The sequence below is a fragment of the Monodon monoceros genome, unplaced genomic scaffold (assembly GCF_005190385.1).
Source record: "Monodon monoceros isolate NGI ecotype Baffin Bay Population unplaced genomic scaffold, NGI_Narwhal_1 Super_Scaffold_20, whole genome shotgun sequence".
NCBI classification, from domain to species: Eukaryota; Metazoa; Chordata; class Mammalia; order Artiodactyla; family Monodontidae; genus Monodon; species Monodon monoceros.
In genome coordinates this window covers 106,627,303-106,643,299 of record NW_021703777.1, presented here as the reverse complement: position 1 = coordinate 106,643,299, position 15,997 = coordinate 106,627,303, and the positions used below count along the sequence as shown (strand labels likewise).

Genomic DNA, 15,997 nt, shown 5'->3' with positions numbered 1-15,997 from the left:
ATCATTTTTTATAATCTGATATGCTTTAAATTTTTTAAAAGTTTATTTTAGGGCTTCCCTGGTGGCGCAGTGGTTGGGAATCTGCCTGCCGATGCAGGGGACACGGGTTCGTGCCCCGGTCCGGGAGGATCCCACATGCCGCGGAGCGGCTGGGCCCGTGAACCATGGCCTCTGAGCCTGCACGTCCGGAACCTGTGCCCCGCAATGGGAGAGGCCACAACAGTGAGAGGCCCGCATACCACAAAAAAAAAAAAAAAAAAGTTTATTTTAAATCATTTTTAAACATTTATGTAATCTATTGTTTTTACTTGATAGATTCTACTATTTAAAAGGAATATTCTTCTGGAGGAAAGTGACAAACTAATTCCAATAAACAAACATAATTATAGGTTTCTAAGGCTTTTCCTAAAAATCAGTTCTGGGCCCTCTGGCACCTTTGTTGTGGATGAGACAGCGGTCAGTTAGGTATCTTCCATTGTAATCTTCCCACTGGTAGTTCTTAACATTTTCTCTTTATCCATGAATATTTCTAAGTTTCTCCTTTGTGTTTAAGTGTGATTTATTTTTACTTGCCACTTGGAGTATAAGTTCAATCTTAGGTCTCCTAAGTTCAATTCTAGAATATTCTCATCTATTATCTCTTAAACAAAGTCTTCTCTATCATTTCTTTTGAGTTCTTTTATAAGTAAAAATTTTCTTCTTAACATAGATGGATAGATAGATACATAGATACATAGACAGACAGATAGATGATAGATAGATAGATAGATAGATAGATAGATAGATAGATAGATAGTAGATAGAGTCATTCTGTTTGGGCTGCTATAACAAAATACCACAGGCTGGGTGGCTTATAAACAACAAAAATTTATTTCTCACAGTTCAGGAGGCTGGGACATCTAAGATCAAGGTTTCGGCATGGTCACCTTCAGGTAAGGGCCCTCTTCCTGGTTCATAGCTGGTGTCTTTTCACTGTGTCCTCACATAGTGGAAGGGGCTAGGGGTCTCTGTGGGGTCTTTTTTATAAGCCCCATTCTTTAGGTCTCCAGCTTCATGATTTAAGCAACTCCCAAAGACCCCACTCCCAAAATTATCATCTTTGGGAGTTAGAATTTCAACCTGTGAATTTGCAGGACATGTACATTCAGACTACAGTGGATAGTCAGATACATAGATAGATACTCGATCTGTCTCTCTGGGCTGCATTCTACATCTTCCATAACTGTTCCTTCTTCAACCATATCCAGGCTAGCATTTAACTGATTCATCTTTTTTTTTAATTTCAATGACATTTTCAAGATTTCTAAAGGGTTCTCTTTCCTATCCACTTGTTCTTTTTTTTCCTTGTTTACATTCAAAATCCCTTGCTCTTTAATGGGTATTACTTCTTCATTTATCTCTTAAAGCATAATTAACATACTAATCTTCATCTGATGGTTTCTTAAAATTAATTAATTTTACCTAGGAAGAATTCATGATCTTATTATTTAGTGCTACCTTTCTTAGCATTAGATTTCTTCATATGTTTTGGAACTTTGACTTCTATACTCATTGTGAGTAGGAGGTTTTTAGTGTGTGTGTGTGTGTGTGTGTGTGTGTGTGTGTGTGTAGTTTTCTCTCTGTGTGTGTCTGCCTTTCTTTCCTCTATGCTCACCTTTTCTTACCTAATCATTTTATGTCTGTCTTTACCTGACCTCCCAGCTTTCTAGACCAGAGCTGTCTTCAAATGACATTTCAGGACTCTTGTCGCAGATTTCTGTTTGGAATAGCACAGAATCAGGCATCCAACCAGCAGATGCTTACTTCGTTTTCTGATTGAGAGTTTATATCTATATTCCCCAGCCTTTAAGCCAGAGATCTCGATTTTTTTAAACTTCTCTTTAGCATTTATAAGCCCCCAGCTTTAAGAAGTAAGTCTGAATCTGATGAGAGAACTTTTGAGTATTTATTCTTCAGGGATAGAACCCATAGCCACCATTTCTACTTCTAGAACCAGAGCCAGGCAAGCTCATAGTTTATCCCTGCTCTCCACTTTCCAGTTCTGGTACATTTCTGGCCTGTGGACATGCCCATGTCTTTTTTGAATGCAAATACTTTTAAATGTTTTTCTCTTTTTATAACTGACCATGTGTTTAGAGTAGAAGGAACAAATCAGAGCACAAACTCATTGTGCCGCCTTCACAACATACACTACTAACAAATTTTTCATGTGTGTTATTTTAGTCTTTTCAACTTCTTTGCTTCTTCAGAGCAGATATACGTCTTATACATGACCTATAGTCCCTACTGTGCAGACCACAGACATCATAAGTATCTAGCTGTTGCTAAACACTTCTTATAGTAATTTTGTAATATAAAAAAATCTGATTCCTAATCCAAAGGACATTGTATATTATATATCAGAATTTTTCAATATATACCTGTGTCTGTGTATGTTTGAGCATGTATATAAATGTATATTTTTCATACCTATTAGGATTCCACTGGGTTTATTTACCTATTTGTATGATTCTCCTTCTGCTCTCAGTCTGGCCAAGGATAACTTGAGTGTGATGAAACTCTCTCTTTATTTCAGAACACAGAAGGAAACCTGAAATTTCGAATGACAATTTTGGATTCTGCTACAAAGCCGCTTCTCCTAATATTTTCAATTGATTTTATTGCTTGATTGTTTTTAACCTCTTACAAAACACAGATGGCCAGACTTACTCTGTTTAAGGGCTTGCAGGGAAACTAACCTGGCCCACTGATGTTTCTGTTTCTCGTGATAGTGTTTCCATATGGAAGTCGGTAGCTCAGGATCACGTTAAGAGTCAACTGGGTGCCAAGGCCTGTGCCTTGAACTTTCTAGAGTTTAGAAGTCATCAGTCCAACTTTGCAACTCATTCTTCAAAACCAAGCAGTTCTGTATTTTCCTTGGCCTCTTTCTCCCAGCAAATATTTTAAGACCTCAATTCTCACTGTGGGCTAATTATTCTCTTCTATTTGCTGGGATCATAATTCAGTGGGAGCTATTCCTAACCAAGGAAATGAGGGCAGAAATTACATGGTTGAGAATAATGGCTTGAAAACCATGAACGTCTAGAAACTTGTGCAAGTCTGACACATATTGGCTTGGTGGTCTTCATAGGGAACTCACTGAAAAAGAAGGTTATTTCTTCACTTTTAAAATGAGATCACCGTAAAGACTCAACATTTATTGAATGACAATAATGAGCTAGCCCCTTAGAAAAATGAGACCAATACTTACTACCTAAACACTTTCCAATTAAAAGGGTTGTGATTTTAACTCAGCTGGTTCTTAATTAGAGAAATTCCAATAGGTGAAAATTCACATTTAATAAAATAGAAATATTTGTAAAGATTATTTACATTATTAATATATATGTTTAATTTACTGCCAACTAAATATTTTCAAGAGAAGCATGAGGAACCTGACTGAAGAGAAACTGTAATCATTTGTACTTAGTACTTTTAATTATTAATATGCTGAAACCTTCAGAAAAGAAACTTTCCTAAGAAACATGAAATCTCAACACCACCAGTTTGCTTAGCAAACCCTTTCTTATTGATGATACCCGGGCAGGATGAACAAAAATTCTGAATCTTTAGTGTTTCTAAGTAACACTAGCTGGTTAGAGATCTAGGACAGCTTTTATAATTAAATGAAGCTTAACAGTTATGCTGAAATGCCAGAGGCAGAGTTGGCCTTTACAGATCTCTGGTCCTTTTCATGTTAGTTAAAAACAGTGACAAGATATATAGAAATCATTTACTAGCCATTTTGGAACCAAAAATTCCAAAAACTGTTCTTTTTATTTCAGGCCCTCCGGGGAAACGAGGTAAAAGGGGCCGAAGAGGAGAATCTGGTAAGTCTCTCTTTCAGCTGTTCTGTGTCATTCATGTTCTGGCTAGGTTCCCACATCTGTTCCTCCTAATTAGTAATTATATTGTTCTGTTGGCTGTTGTGTGCATGCGCGCATGCGTGTGTGTGTGTGTTTGTGAGATGTTTATATCTTCTCTGCTACACATAGAATTTTTTTTTTATCTTCTTATTTCCATCAAACAGTAGGAAGGAGAAGTTTGCAAAATATTATTAATTACAGTTTACTAACTCCTGGCACCCAATTTTGGCTTATTTACTGTGTCAAGTTAAATCTGCCCTTTCAGTGTACAGCAGAGGGGGTTTCTTAGCCACATGCAGTATGACAGCATCACCCATCTTTCCACCTACATAGGTGGTCAGTCAATGCACACTCTCTGCGGAAACATCTGCCTTGGGACACTGGGGCACATGTCCTGGAAACCTGATTATTTTATCCAACTGGTAAAATTTTGTCATGCTTTAACTCTCATTCTTTTCACAGTTTAAGAATTTTTATTCCTCTTGTATAACCATAGAGTTTTAGTGATGACAGGAACTTTAGTAATCAATCCAGAGTTTTCATTTTATAGTTGAGGAAATGGCGACCCAGAGCAGTCAGGTGGTTCAGCCAAAGCCATGCAATTTTTTATGAGCAGAACTAGAAGCACAGCCAGTTGTCCTGACACCCATTTTAGTGATTTTTGTTTTGTTTTGTTTTTTGCTTTCAGGCCAAATCCCTATATGCAAATTCAAACAAAAGCTTTTTTTTTCTGAAATCAAGATATTCAAATGAGTGTGTTCACTTATGGTTTTACTAGTTTTATAAAGTCTCAGGCTCCAAAAATGTAAACGTAAATGTGAAGTCTTAACAGGACATCAATTCTTCCTTACAAGATAAGAGGAAGGTAATTTAAGGTTTGATTTTAGTGTACTAAGAAATGCTGTTTTCCAGCATTTTCTACAAGTATTTATTAATATTAAAAACAATCTACTAGGAGTTAAAAAATAGAAATACTAACCTATCAAAAAGAGCAGACGGCAGATTGATATTTTTTGTCTCATTTCCTCTCCCTTTTGGAAATATGATGTCAAAGTAAAAAGGGTTTTATGAAAACATAGCTGCTTAATTCCTTTAAGAGAATTATCAAAAGTTATTTTTAAACCTCATTCACGCTAAGTAACTGGAAAATTGTATAGGTATCCCTTTCACTGAGTGCAAAGTTTTAAAATAGAGGATGCTTTATAAATGTTTTTGAGGAAAAAGAAATGATAAAACATTGGTGGACCCAAATAATCACTGAATTGATCTTTGTGTCGAAAGAAAGAAAGAGGATTGGGAAAAAATAGTGAAAATTTTGTACTTATGCAGTTTTACAGAAAATATAAAAATCGATTCCCAACTTCTTGGCTACTGAGAACTGGTGCTTTAATTGAACATATGGTGTGCAAAATATTGAAATTTTCTTAGACTTTGCCTGTGTTTTGATGCGAATACATAGTTTTAAAGAAACTTACATAAACATCAGGACTTGGTCTTTTATATATTGACAATACTACTGAAAGATAAACATTCTTAGAACAAATAGCAGGTACCTTTCTGATTTAGCCATTTTACCAAACTCAAGAAATTTATATATCAATTGTCTACAACTGGTCTATCATAAATGACTAACGCTCTTCCTAATTCATATTTTATCTAACTTTTTAGGTGTATAAATTAGACAGTCTTTTCTTAAAATATATGAACTTCTGAGTAATTCACAAACAGTCCTCAGGGAATATTCTCTGAAATTTTACATAAAATTTTGTGTGTACATAGATGTCAATGCATTTTTCTGATATGGTCTCATAATAGGTTCATGGTCTAAAAAATGACTGAGAGGCACTAAATTCTTAAGTGACTTCTATGTCTCTTGTATTGTGCTGATGACTATTATGATGTTCTAATCTTTTATTAAATCTTACTATTTGTAGATTCACTAATTTGTCTCTCTCTTTTTCTTATTCTGTCTACTCTCCCCCCACCATAGGTCCTCCTGTAAGTATATTTGCTGCATTCTGGCTCCTCTACGTTAACCAAATCACGTATGTTAAAACTGTTAAAACATCAAAATATACTCTATATTTCAATTAGAAAAATGTGGCTGACCTTTTAAGAGTATTTAACTGTGGGACATTAGTTTTTAAGTATACTGTTTTGTGATCATGTGATATGTAGGAGTGCAATATGTGTCAATTAAAAAAACCCTTTTATTTCTAATACGATCACAAACCAATTACTGTCTTGGGAATTTTGGAATAACTTATGAAGCTCCTGATATTAAATGCTTTTCCTGAAATACTGAGGTTTCTTTGCGAGCAAACCCTCAAGCTCTTTCACACTTCTTTTTTCATTCGTTTAAGCTTGTATCTGAAATATTTGCATTTGCCGGTTCACGAAATGTAGATGGCAACATGATCGTGGAAGTGATACCCCCGGTGGGCTTGGTTCAGCGCTCTTTCCATAAGCAACACTCCCTTTGAAGTCCCTTGGAGTTTTGCCTGCATAAAGAGCTTGAGTTGGAGCCCTTGGAGAGTTGCACTTTCTTTTTTCTTTCCTTGTGTAGGTCATGGCTGCAGCATTCCAGCCTGCTTTGTACTCACAGGAACAGATTATCTTGTCAGCTTTGAGCTAGATGTGTTTTTGAGTAATATCCTGGATATCTGTCGTCTGACCCCGGTGCCGTACTGTGCTCTGTACGTTTACAGTAGCAATGATCATTGCCCTGGAGATATTTTCTCATCCCGAATAGTCGGTTTGCTCCAGGGTTCATAGACTCTGCATTGGCAACTTCTCTAACAGGCCAGCATGGTCCAGGGAGAGGGGCTTAGCATATACTCGTTTACTTTATTCACAGGAAGCATTGGCTTCCAAATATCTTTTGCAGTCTTCCTGCCACGTTCAAGGACGGAACATAAATCATGTTAGAAATGACTTTGCTTCTGTAAATGACTTCAGCTCTTGCTTAATGCTAGGCAGATGGCATGCCCCAGGTCTAGGAGCCTTATTCTTTGGCTTCATATTTGACTGTCTTTAAAACTAGAAACAAACCACTGCGACCCAAAGGAAACTCTGGAGATTACATCCAGAATAGAGCGTTCAAGGCTTCTTTTTGTGGAGGTAAGTATTAGGCAGGCCAAGAGGCAGTTAAATCTCATTTCTGCCTTATGATATTGAGGATTCTAGTATTTCCTGTTTGCTCCTTCACAAGTTTAGACACCCATATTGGGCTCTTGCTTTCAGGGGGCCATCTATTAGTTCAGGTTCTCCACCTAGAACATTTCAATTGTTTTTTCCTTTTCTTATTATATACTAAAAAAGAGGACTAATATGTTTTAAGCCCCTGTGTATGACAGGCAATATTCTAGGCACTTTACATACATTTATGTTGTCTCTGATGCTACCATCCCCATTCCCATTAATGTCTCTAAACATTACCATTGTCAACAAGGAAACTGAGGCTCATAGAGGTTAATTATCAATGGCTGTACAGCTAAAGAGGGTTTGCAAAGTTGGAATTCAGTTAGATATGTCTGACTGTAAATGCTTTCTGCTTACCACGTTATCCTCCTTCCTTGAAATTGTAAGTATATTATAATATGGCTCATTGTTATACAGGTTTGGCTAGCCATGGGTCAAATTGTATTTCTTATTGAAATATAGTTGATTTACAATATTATATTAGTTTCAGGGGTACAACATAGTGATTCAATATCAAATTATATTTCTTGATATAAATAATTACATATAATAAAAGCATGACCAAAAAATGTAAAATGGCTAATCTATACAATAAGCATTAGTACTATGGCATCTCAGATGGATTTTAAAGAAGTTATAATGTGTTTAGCAAATGGCATCAGATCCAAGAAATAAGGTATATGTAATTATGAGTTTTTCTTTTGTGTGTTATTTTCGTTTTGTTTTAAAATTTTTATTGGAGTATAGTTGATTTACAATGTTGTGTTAGTTTCTGCTGTACAGCGAAGTGAATCAGTTATACATATACATATATCCACACTTTTTTTATACTGACTAAAAGATAACTCGAGTTAAGTTGCTCACATTTGATAAGATAAAAAACCATTGAATGTGAAAAAGAGAAAAAATATATATATTCATTGTGCTACCTTTACTAATACAATGGAGTCTTACTGTAAGTACTTGGGACTTCGTATCATGGGAGCCCTCAGGGGTGAAATACCTTGTAATGAAATCCTCTTAAGCCTCCAATTTCTAAACCCCCATATATGATTTTCAAGGTATTGTGTTTGCTTTTCATCAAATTTTCCTTTAGAGTAGGTGGCTTGATAAAATATTTCCATTATATTTCTTTTGTTGTTGTTGTTATACAGCAGGTTCTTATTAGTTATCCATTTTATACATATTAGTGTATATATGTCAATCCCAATCTTCCAATTCATCCCACCACCACCCGTACCCCCCCCACTGTCCCCCCATGGTATCCATACGTTTGTTCTCTACCTCTGTGTCTCTATTTCTGCCCTGCAAACTGGTTCATCTGTACCATTCTTCTAGGTTCCACATGTATGCATTCATATACGATATATGTTTTTCTCTTTCTGACTTACTTCACTCTGTGTGACAGTCTCTAGATCCATCCAAATCTACAAATGACCCAATTTCATTCTTTTTATGGCTGAGTAATATTCCCTTGTATATATGTACCACATCTTCTTTATCCATTCATCTGTCGATGGGCATTTAGGTTGCTTCCATGACCTGGCTATGGTAAATAGGGCTGCAGTGAACATTGGGGTGCCTGTGTCTTTTTGAATTATGGTTTTCTCTGGGTATATGCCAGTAGTGGGATTGCTGGGTCATATGGTAGCTCTATTTTTAGTTTTTTAAGAAACCTCCATACTATTCTGCATAGTGGCTGTATCAATTTACGTTCCCACCAACAGCGGAAGAGGGTTCCCTTTTCTCCACACCCTCTCCAGCACTGTTTGTAGATTTTCTGATGGTGCCCATTCTAACTGGTGTGAGGTGATACCTCATGTAGTTTTGATTTGCATTTCTCTAGTAATTAGTGATGTTGAGCAGCTTTTCATGTGCTTCTTGGCCATCTGTATGTCTTCTTTGGAGAAATGTCTATTTAGGTCTTCTGCCCATTTTTGGATTGGGTTGTTTTGTTTTTTTAATATTGAGCTACATGAGCTGTTTATATATTTTGGATATTAATCCTTTGTTGATTTGTTTGCAAATATTTTCTCCCATTCTGAGGGTTGTCTTTTCGTCTTGTTTATGGTTTCCTTTGCTGTGCAAAAAGTTTTAAGTTTCATTAGGTCCCATTTGTTTATTTTTGTTTTTATTTCCATTATTGTAGGAGGTGGATCAAAAAAGATCTTGCTGTGTTTTATGTCAAAGAATGTTCCTCCTATGTTTTCCTCTAAGAGTTTTATAGTGCCCAGTCTTACATTTAGGTCTCTAATCCATTTTGAGTTTATTTTTGTGTATGGTGTTAGGGAGTGTTCTAACTTCATCCTTTTACATGTAGCTGTCCAGTTTTCCCAGCACCACTTATTGCATAGACTGTCTTATCTCCATTGTATATCCTTGCCTCTTTTGTCATAGATTAGTTGACCATAGGTGCATGAGTTTATCTCTGGGATTTCTATCCTGTTCCATTGATCTATATTTCTGTTTTTGTGCCAGTACCATATTTTCTTGATTACTGTAGCTTTGTATTATTGTCTGAAGTCAGGGAGTCTGATTCCTCCAGCTCCATTTTTTTCCCTCAAGACTGATTTGGCTATTTGGGGTCTTTGTGTCTCCATACAAATTTTAAGATTTTTTGTTCTAGTTCTGTAAAAAACGCGATTGGTAATTTGATAGATATTGCATTGGATCTGTAGATGGCTTTCGGCAATATAGTCATTTTCACAATATTGATTCTTCCAATACAAGAACATGGTATATCTCTCCGTTTGTATCATCTTTAATTTCTTTCACCAGTGTCTTATAGTTCTCTGCATACAGGTATTTTGTCTCCCTAGGTAGGTTTATTCCTAGGTATTTTATTCTTTTTGCTGCAGTTATAAATGGGAGTGTTTCCTTAATTTCTGTTTCCTTATTAATTTTCTGTTTGGATGATCTGTCCATTGGTGTAGTGAGGTGTTAAAGTCCCCCACTATTATTGTGTTACTGTCAATTTCCTCTTTTATAGCTGTTAGCAGTTGCCTTATGTATTGAGGTGCTCCTATGTTGGATGCATATATATTTATAATTGTTATATCTTCTTTTTGGATTGATCCCTTGATCATTATGTAGTGTCCTTCCTTGTCTCTTGTAACATACTTCATTTTAAGGTCTATTTTATCTGATATGAGTAATGCTACTCCAGCTTTATTTTGATTTCCTTTTGCATGGAGTATCTTTTTCCATCCCCTCACTTTCAGTCTGTATGTGTCCCTAGGTCTGAAATGAGTCTCTTGTAGACAGCATATATATGGGTCTTGTTTTTGTGTCCATTCAACGAGCCTGTGTCTTTTGTTTGGAGCACTGAATCCTTTCACGTTTAAGGTAATTATCGATATTTTTGTTCCTATTACCATTTTCTTAATTGTTTTGGGTTTGTTTTTGTAGGTCCTTTTCTTCTCTTGTGTTTCCCACTTAGAGAGGTTCCTTTAGCGTTTGTTGTAAAGGTGGTTTGGTGGTGCTGAATTCTCTTAGCTTTCACTTGTCTGTAAAGCTTTTGATTTCTCTGTCAAATCTGAATGAGATCCTTGCCGGGTAGAGTAATCTTGGTTGTAGGTTCTTCCCTTTCATCACTTTAGGTTTATCATGCCACTCCCTTCTGGCTTGTAGAGTTTCTGCTGAGAAATCAGCTGTTAACCTTATGGGAGTTACCTTGTATGTTATTTGTTGTTTTTCCCTTGTCTTCAATAATTTTTCTTTGTCTTTAATTTTTGTCAATTTGATTACTATGTGTCTCAGCATGTTTCTCCTTTGGTTTATCCTGCCTGGGACTCTCTATGCTTCCTGGACTTGGGTGGCTATTTTCTTTCCCCTGTTAGGGAAGTTTTTGACTATAATCTCTTCAGATATTTTCTTGGGTGCTTTCTCTCTCTCTTCTCCTTCTGGGACCTCTATAATGCGAATGTTGTTGCATTTAATGTTGTCCCAGAGGTCTCTTAGGCTGTCTTCATTTCTCTTCATTCTTTTTCCTTTATTCTGTTCCGTGGCAGTGAATTCCACCATTCTGTCTTCCAGATCACTTATCCATTTTTCTGCCTCAGTTATTCTGGTATTGATTCCTTCCAGTGTATTTTTCGTTTCAGTCATTGTATTGTTCATCTCTCTCTTTTTTTGTTCTTTAATTCCTCTAGGTGTTTGTTCTTTAATTCTTCTAGGTCTTTGCTAAACATTTCTTGCAACTTCTCTATCTTTTCCTACATTCTTTTTCTGAGGTCCTGGATCACCCTCACTATGATTATTTTGAGTTCTTTTTCTGGAAGGTTTCCTATCTCCACTTCATTTAGTTGATTTTTTGGGGTTTTATCCTATTCCTTCACCTGGTACATAGCCCTCTGCCTTTTCCTCTTGTCTATCTTTCTGTGAATGTGATTTTTGTTCCATAAGCTGCAGCATTGTAGTTCTTCTTGCTTCTGCTGTCTGTCCTCTGGTGGATGAGGCTACCTCTATCTTTCTTGCATCTGAAGAAAATGGATGAACAGTGGCATTATGATTAAATGGATTGATCAATTTTATATTTATTTAGATATAGTATCCAATTATTGACAATTGTAACTTGCAGTGACCATACTCCTCCTATTTTTAGCATCATTTAATTTTTTGCATATTTTTCCTTCCATTTCTTTTCCATAAACTGAAATCTGAATGTTTCTATAAAGTTATTTTTAGAACATTTTATTTCCCAAATTCTGTGTTCAATGAAAAATATTTATCTCAACAAATAAGAAATTGGATAAAATATCAAGACTTACGCGGCGAGTTTAATGGTAATTGCCCATGCCTCCATTCCATAAATTTAATGTAAATCACAAAGGTAGTCAGAGAAGGTAAATCGCCTTGCTACTGATGAGCAATCCATGGCATAGAATCTGTATTAAGTAAATCCCTCCAACTTCCTTCTAGCCATGAGCCTCTGTGGTCCTGTGGTTTCACAAGTACAGGAAGATTGTGATGTGTAACCTTGTGTCCTGATGTGTATTTTCTTTTTTTTTTTTAACATCTTTATTGGAGTATAATTGCTTTACAATGGTGTGTTAATTTCTGCTGTATAACAAAGTGAATCAGCTATACATATACATATATCCCCATATCTCCTCCCTGTTGCATCTGCTCCCCACCTTCCCTATCCCACCCCTCTAGGTGGTCACAAAGCACCGAGCTGATCTCCCTGTGCTATACAGCTGCTTGCCACTAGCTGTCTACTTTACATTTGGTAGTGTACATAGGTCCATGCCACTCTCTCACTTTGTCCCAGCTTACCCTTCCCCCTCCCCGTGTCCTCAAGTCCATTCTCTATGTCTGCATCTTTATTCCTGTCTTGCCCCTAGGTTCTTCAGAATCTATATATATATATATATATATATATATATTTTACTATACGGTATCTATTTTTTTCTTTCTGATGTACTTCACTCTGTATGACAGTCTCTAGGTCCATCCACCTCACTACAAATAACTCACTTTCATTCCTTTTTATGGCTGAATAATATTCCACTGTGTATATGTGCCACATCTTTATCCATTCATCTGTTGATGGACATTTAGGTTGCTTCCATGTCCTGGCTATTGTAAATAGTGTTGCAGTGAGCATTGTGGTACATGACTCTTTTAGAATTATGCTTTTCTCAGGGTATATGCCCAGTAGTGGGATTGCTGAGTCATATGGTAGCTCTACTTTTAGTTTTTTAAGGAACCTCCATACTGTTGTTCGCCATAGTGGCTCTATCAATTTACATTCCCACCAACAGTGCAAGAGGGTTCCCTTTTCTCCACACCCTCTCCAGCATTTACTGTAGACTTTTTGATGACGGCCATTCTGACTGGTGTGAGGTGACACCTCACTGTAGTTTTGATTTTCATTTCTCTAATGATTAGTGATGTTGAGCATCCTTTCATGTGTTTGTTGGCAATCTGAATATCTTCTTTGGAGAAATGTCTATTTAGATCTTCTGCCCATTTTGGAATTGGGTTGTTGGTTTTTTTGATATTGAGCTGCATGTGTTGCTTGTAAATGTCGGAGATTAATTCTTTGTCAGTTGCTTCATTTGCAAGTATTTTCTCCCATTCTGCAGATTGACTTTTTGCCTTGTTTATCTTTTCATTTTCTGTGCAAAAGCTTTTAAGTTCCGTTAGGTCCCATTTGTTTATTTTTGTTTTTATTTCCATTTCTCTAGGAGGTGGGTAAAAACGGATCTTGCTGTGATTTATGTCATAGAGTGTTCTGCCTATGCTTTCCTCTAAGAGTTTGATAGTGTCTGGCCTTACATTTAGGTCTTTAATCCATTTTGCATTAATTTTTGTGTATGGCGTTAGGGAGTGTTCTAATTTCATTCTTTTACGTGTAGCTGTCCAGTTTTCCCAGCACCACTTATTGAAGAGGCAGTCTTTGCTCCATTGTATATTCTTGCCTCCTTTATCAAAAATAAGATGACCATATGTGCATGGGTTTATGTGTGGGCTTTCTATCTTGTTCTATTGATCTATATTTCTGTTTTTGTGCCAGTACCATACTGTCTTGATTAGTGTAGCTTTGAGTTATAGTCTGAAGTCCAGGAGCCTGATTCCTCCACCTCCTTATTTCTTTCTCAAGATTGTTTTGGCTATTCGGGGTCTTTTGTGTTTCCATACTAATTGTGAAATTTTTTCTTCTAGTTCTGTGAAAAATGCCATTTGTAGTTTGATAGGGATTGCATTGAATCTGTAGATTGCTTTGGGTAGTATAGTCATTTTCACAATGTTGATTCTTCCAATCCAAGAACATGGTATATCTCTCCATCTATTTGTATCATCTTTAATTACCTTCATCAGTGTCTTATCGTTTTCTGCATACAGGTCTTTTGTCTCCTTATGTAGGTTTATTCCTAGGTATTTCTATTGTTTACATTGCAACAGCAATGTTAAATTGGAGTGTTTTCTTCATTTCTCTTTCAGATTTTAAATCATTAGTGTATAGGAATGCAACAGATTTCTGTTCATTAATTTTGTATCCTGCTACTTTATCAAATTCATTGATTAGCTCTAGTACTTTTCTGGTAGCATCTTTAGGATTCTTTATGTATAGTATCATGTCATCTGCTAACAGTGACAGCTTTACTTGTTGTTTTCCAATTTGGATTCCTTTGTTTTTCTTCTCTGATTGCTGTGGCTAAAACTTCCAAAACAATGTTGAGTAATAGTGGTGAGAGTGGGCAACCTTGTCTTGTTCCTGATCTTAGTGGAAATGGCTTCAGATTTTCACCATTGACGGTGATGTTGGCTGTGGGTTTGTTATATATGGCCTTTATTATGTTGAGATAAGTTCCCTCTATGTCTACTTTCTGGAGGTTTTTTTTTTCGTTGTTTGTTTGTTTTTTCTTTTTTCTGGAGGGTTTTTTTTCATAAATCAGTGTTGAATTTTGTCGAAAGCTTTTTCTGCATCTATTGAGATGATCATATGGTTTTTATTCTTCAATTTGTTAATATGGTGTATCACATTGATTGATTTGCATATATTAAAGAATCCTTGCATTCCTGGGATAAAGCCCACTTGATCATGGTGTATAATCCTTTAAATGTGCTGTTGGATTCTGTTTGCTAGTAAGTATTTTGTTGAGGAGTTTTTCATCTATGTTCATCAATGATATTGGCTTGTAGTGTTTTTCTTTGTGACATCTTTGTTTGGTTTTGGCATCAGGGTGATGGTGGCCTCGTAGAATGAGTTTGGGAGTGTTCCTCCCTCTGCTGGAGGAAGAGTTTGAGAATGATAGGTGTTAGCTCTTCTCTAAATGTTTGAGAGAATTCTCCTGTGAAGCCATCTGGTCCTGGACTTTTGTTTGTTGGAAGATTTTTAATCACAGTGTCAATTTCAGTGCTTGTAATTGGTCTGTTTATATTTTCTATTTCTTCCTGGTTCAGTCTCAGAAGGTTGTGCTTTTCTAAGAGTTTGCCCATTTCTTCCAAGTTGTCCATTTTATTGGTATACAGTTGCTTGTAGTAATCTCTCATGATCCTTTGTATTTCTGCAGTGTCAGTTGTTACTTCTCCTTTTTCATTTCTAATTCTATTGATTTGAGTCCTCTCCCTTTTTTTCTTGATGAGTTTTGCTAATGGCTTATCAAATTTGTTTATTTTCTAGAAGAACCAGCTTTTAGTTTTATTGATCTTTGCTATCATTTCCTTTATTTCTTTTGCATTTATTTCTGATCTGTTGTTTCTGATTTCTTTCCTTCTGCTAAGTTTGGGGGTTTTTTGTTCTTCTTTCTCTAATTGCTTTACGTGTAAGGTTAGGTTGTTTATTTCAGATGTTTCTTGTTTCTTGAGGTAGGCTTGTATTGCTATAAACTTCCGTCTTTGAACTGCTTTTGCAGCATCCCATAAGGTTTGGGTCGTCGTGTTTTCATTGTCATTTGTTTCTAGGTATTTTTTAACTTCCTGTTTGATTGCCTCAGTGATCTCTTGGTTATTAAGTAGTGTATTGTTTAGCCTCTATGTGTTTGTATTTTTTACAGATTTTTTTCCTGTAATTGATACTTAGTCTCATAGCATTGTGGTCGGAAAAGATACTTGATTCAATTTCAATTTTCTTAAATTTACCAACGCTTGATTTCTGACCCATGATATGATCTATCCTGGAGAATGTTCCATGAAGACTTGCTCAAGGGCTGATGTGTATTTTCTTGCCACTCACTTTGACTTTGTTGTGAAATGTGCTCATTGGTGCAAAGACAGGATTAGGGCACTCATCACAGCAAACAAACAAATGAAAGATTGGTTTTCCTGGAGGGACATTGGCAGATCTCTTTTGTCACTGAGAGTAACTTTTTTTCATTGCCCTTCTTCAGTAGTACTCTCAAGTAACATTAAAGGGGTGGGGTGGGGGAAACACTTCATAATAA

The 15,997-nt window shown here is 36.2% G+C and overlaps 1 protein-coding gene across 1 annotated transcript in view; it reads left to right on the top strand.

The window, feature by feature from the left end:
- Window positions 1–15,997, top strand: part of COL25A1 (collagen type XXV alpha 1 chain) — a 452,646-nt gene that overhangs the window by 249,497 nt on the left and 187,152 nt on the right. The window contains exons 3-4 of the mRNA XM_029234563.1: window positions 3,825–3,869; window positions 5,896–5,903. Of these exons, the coding sequence (XP_029090396.1) occupies window positions 3,825–3,869; window positions 5,896–5,903 (53 nt within the window). The remainder of the gene's footprint in view (window positions 1–3,824; window positions 3,870–5,895; window positions 5,904–15,997) is intronic.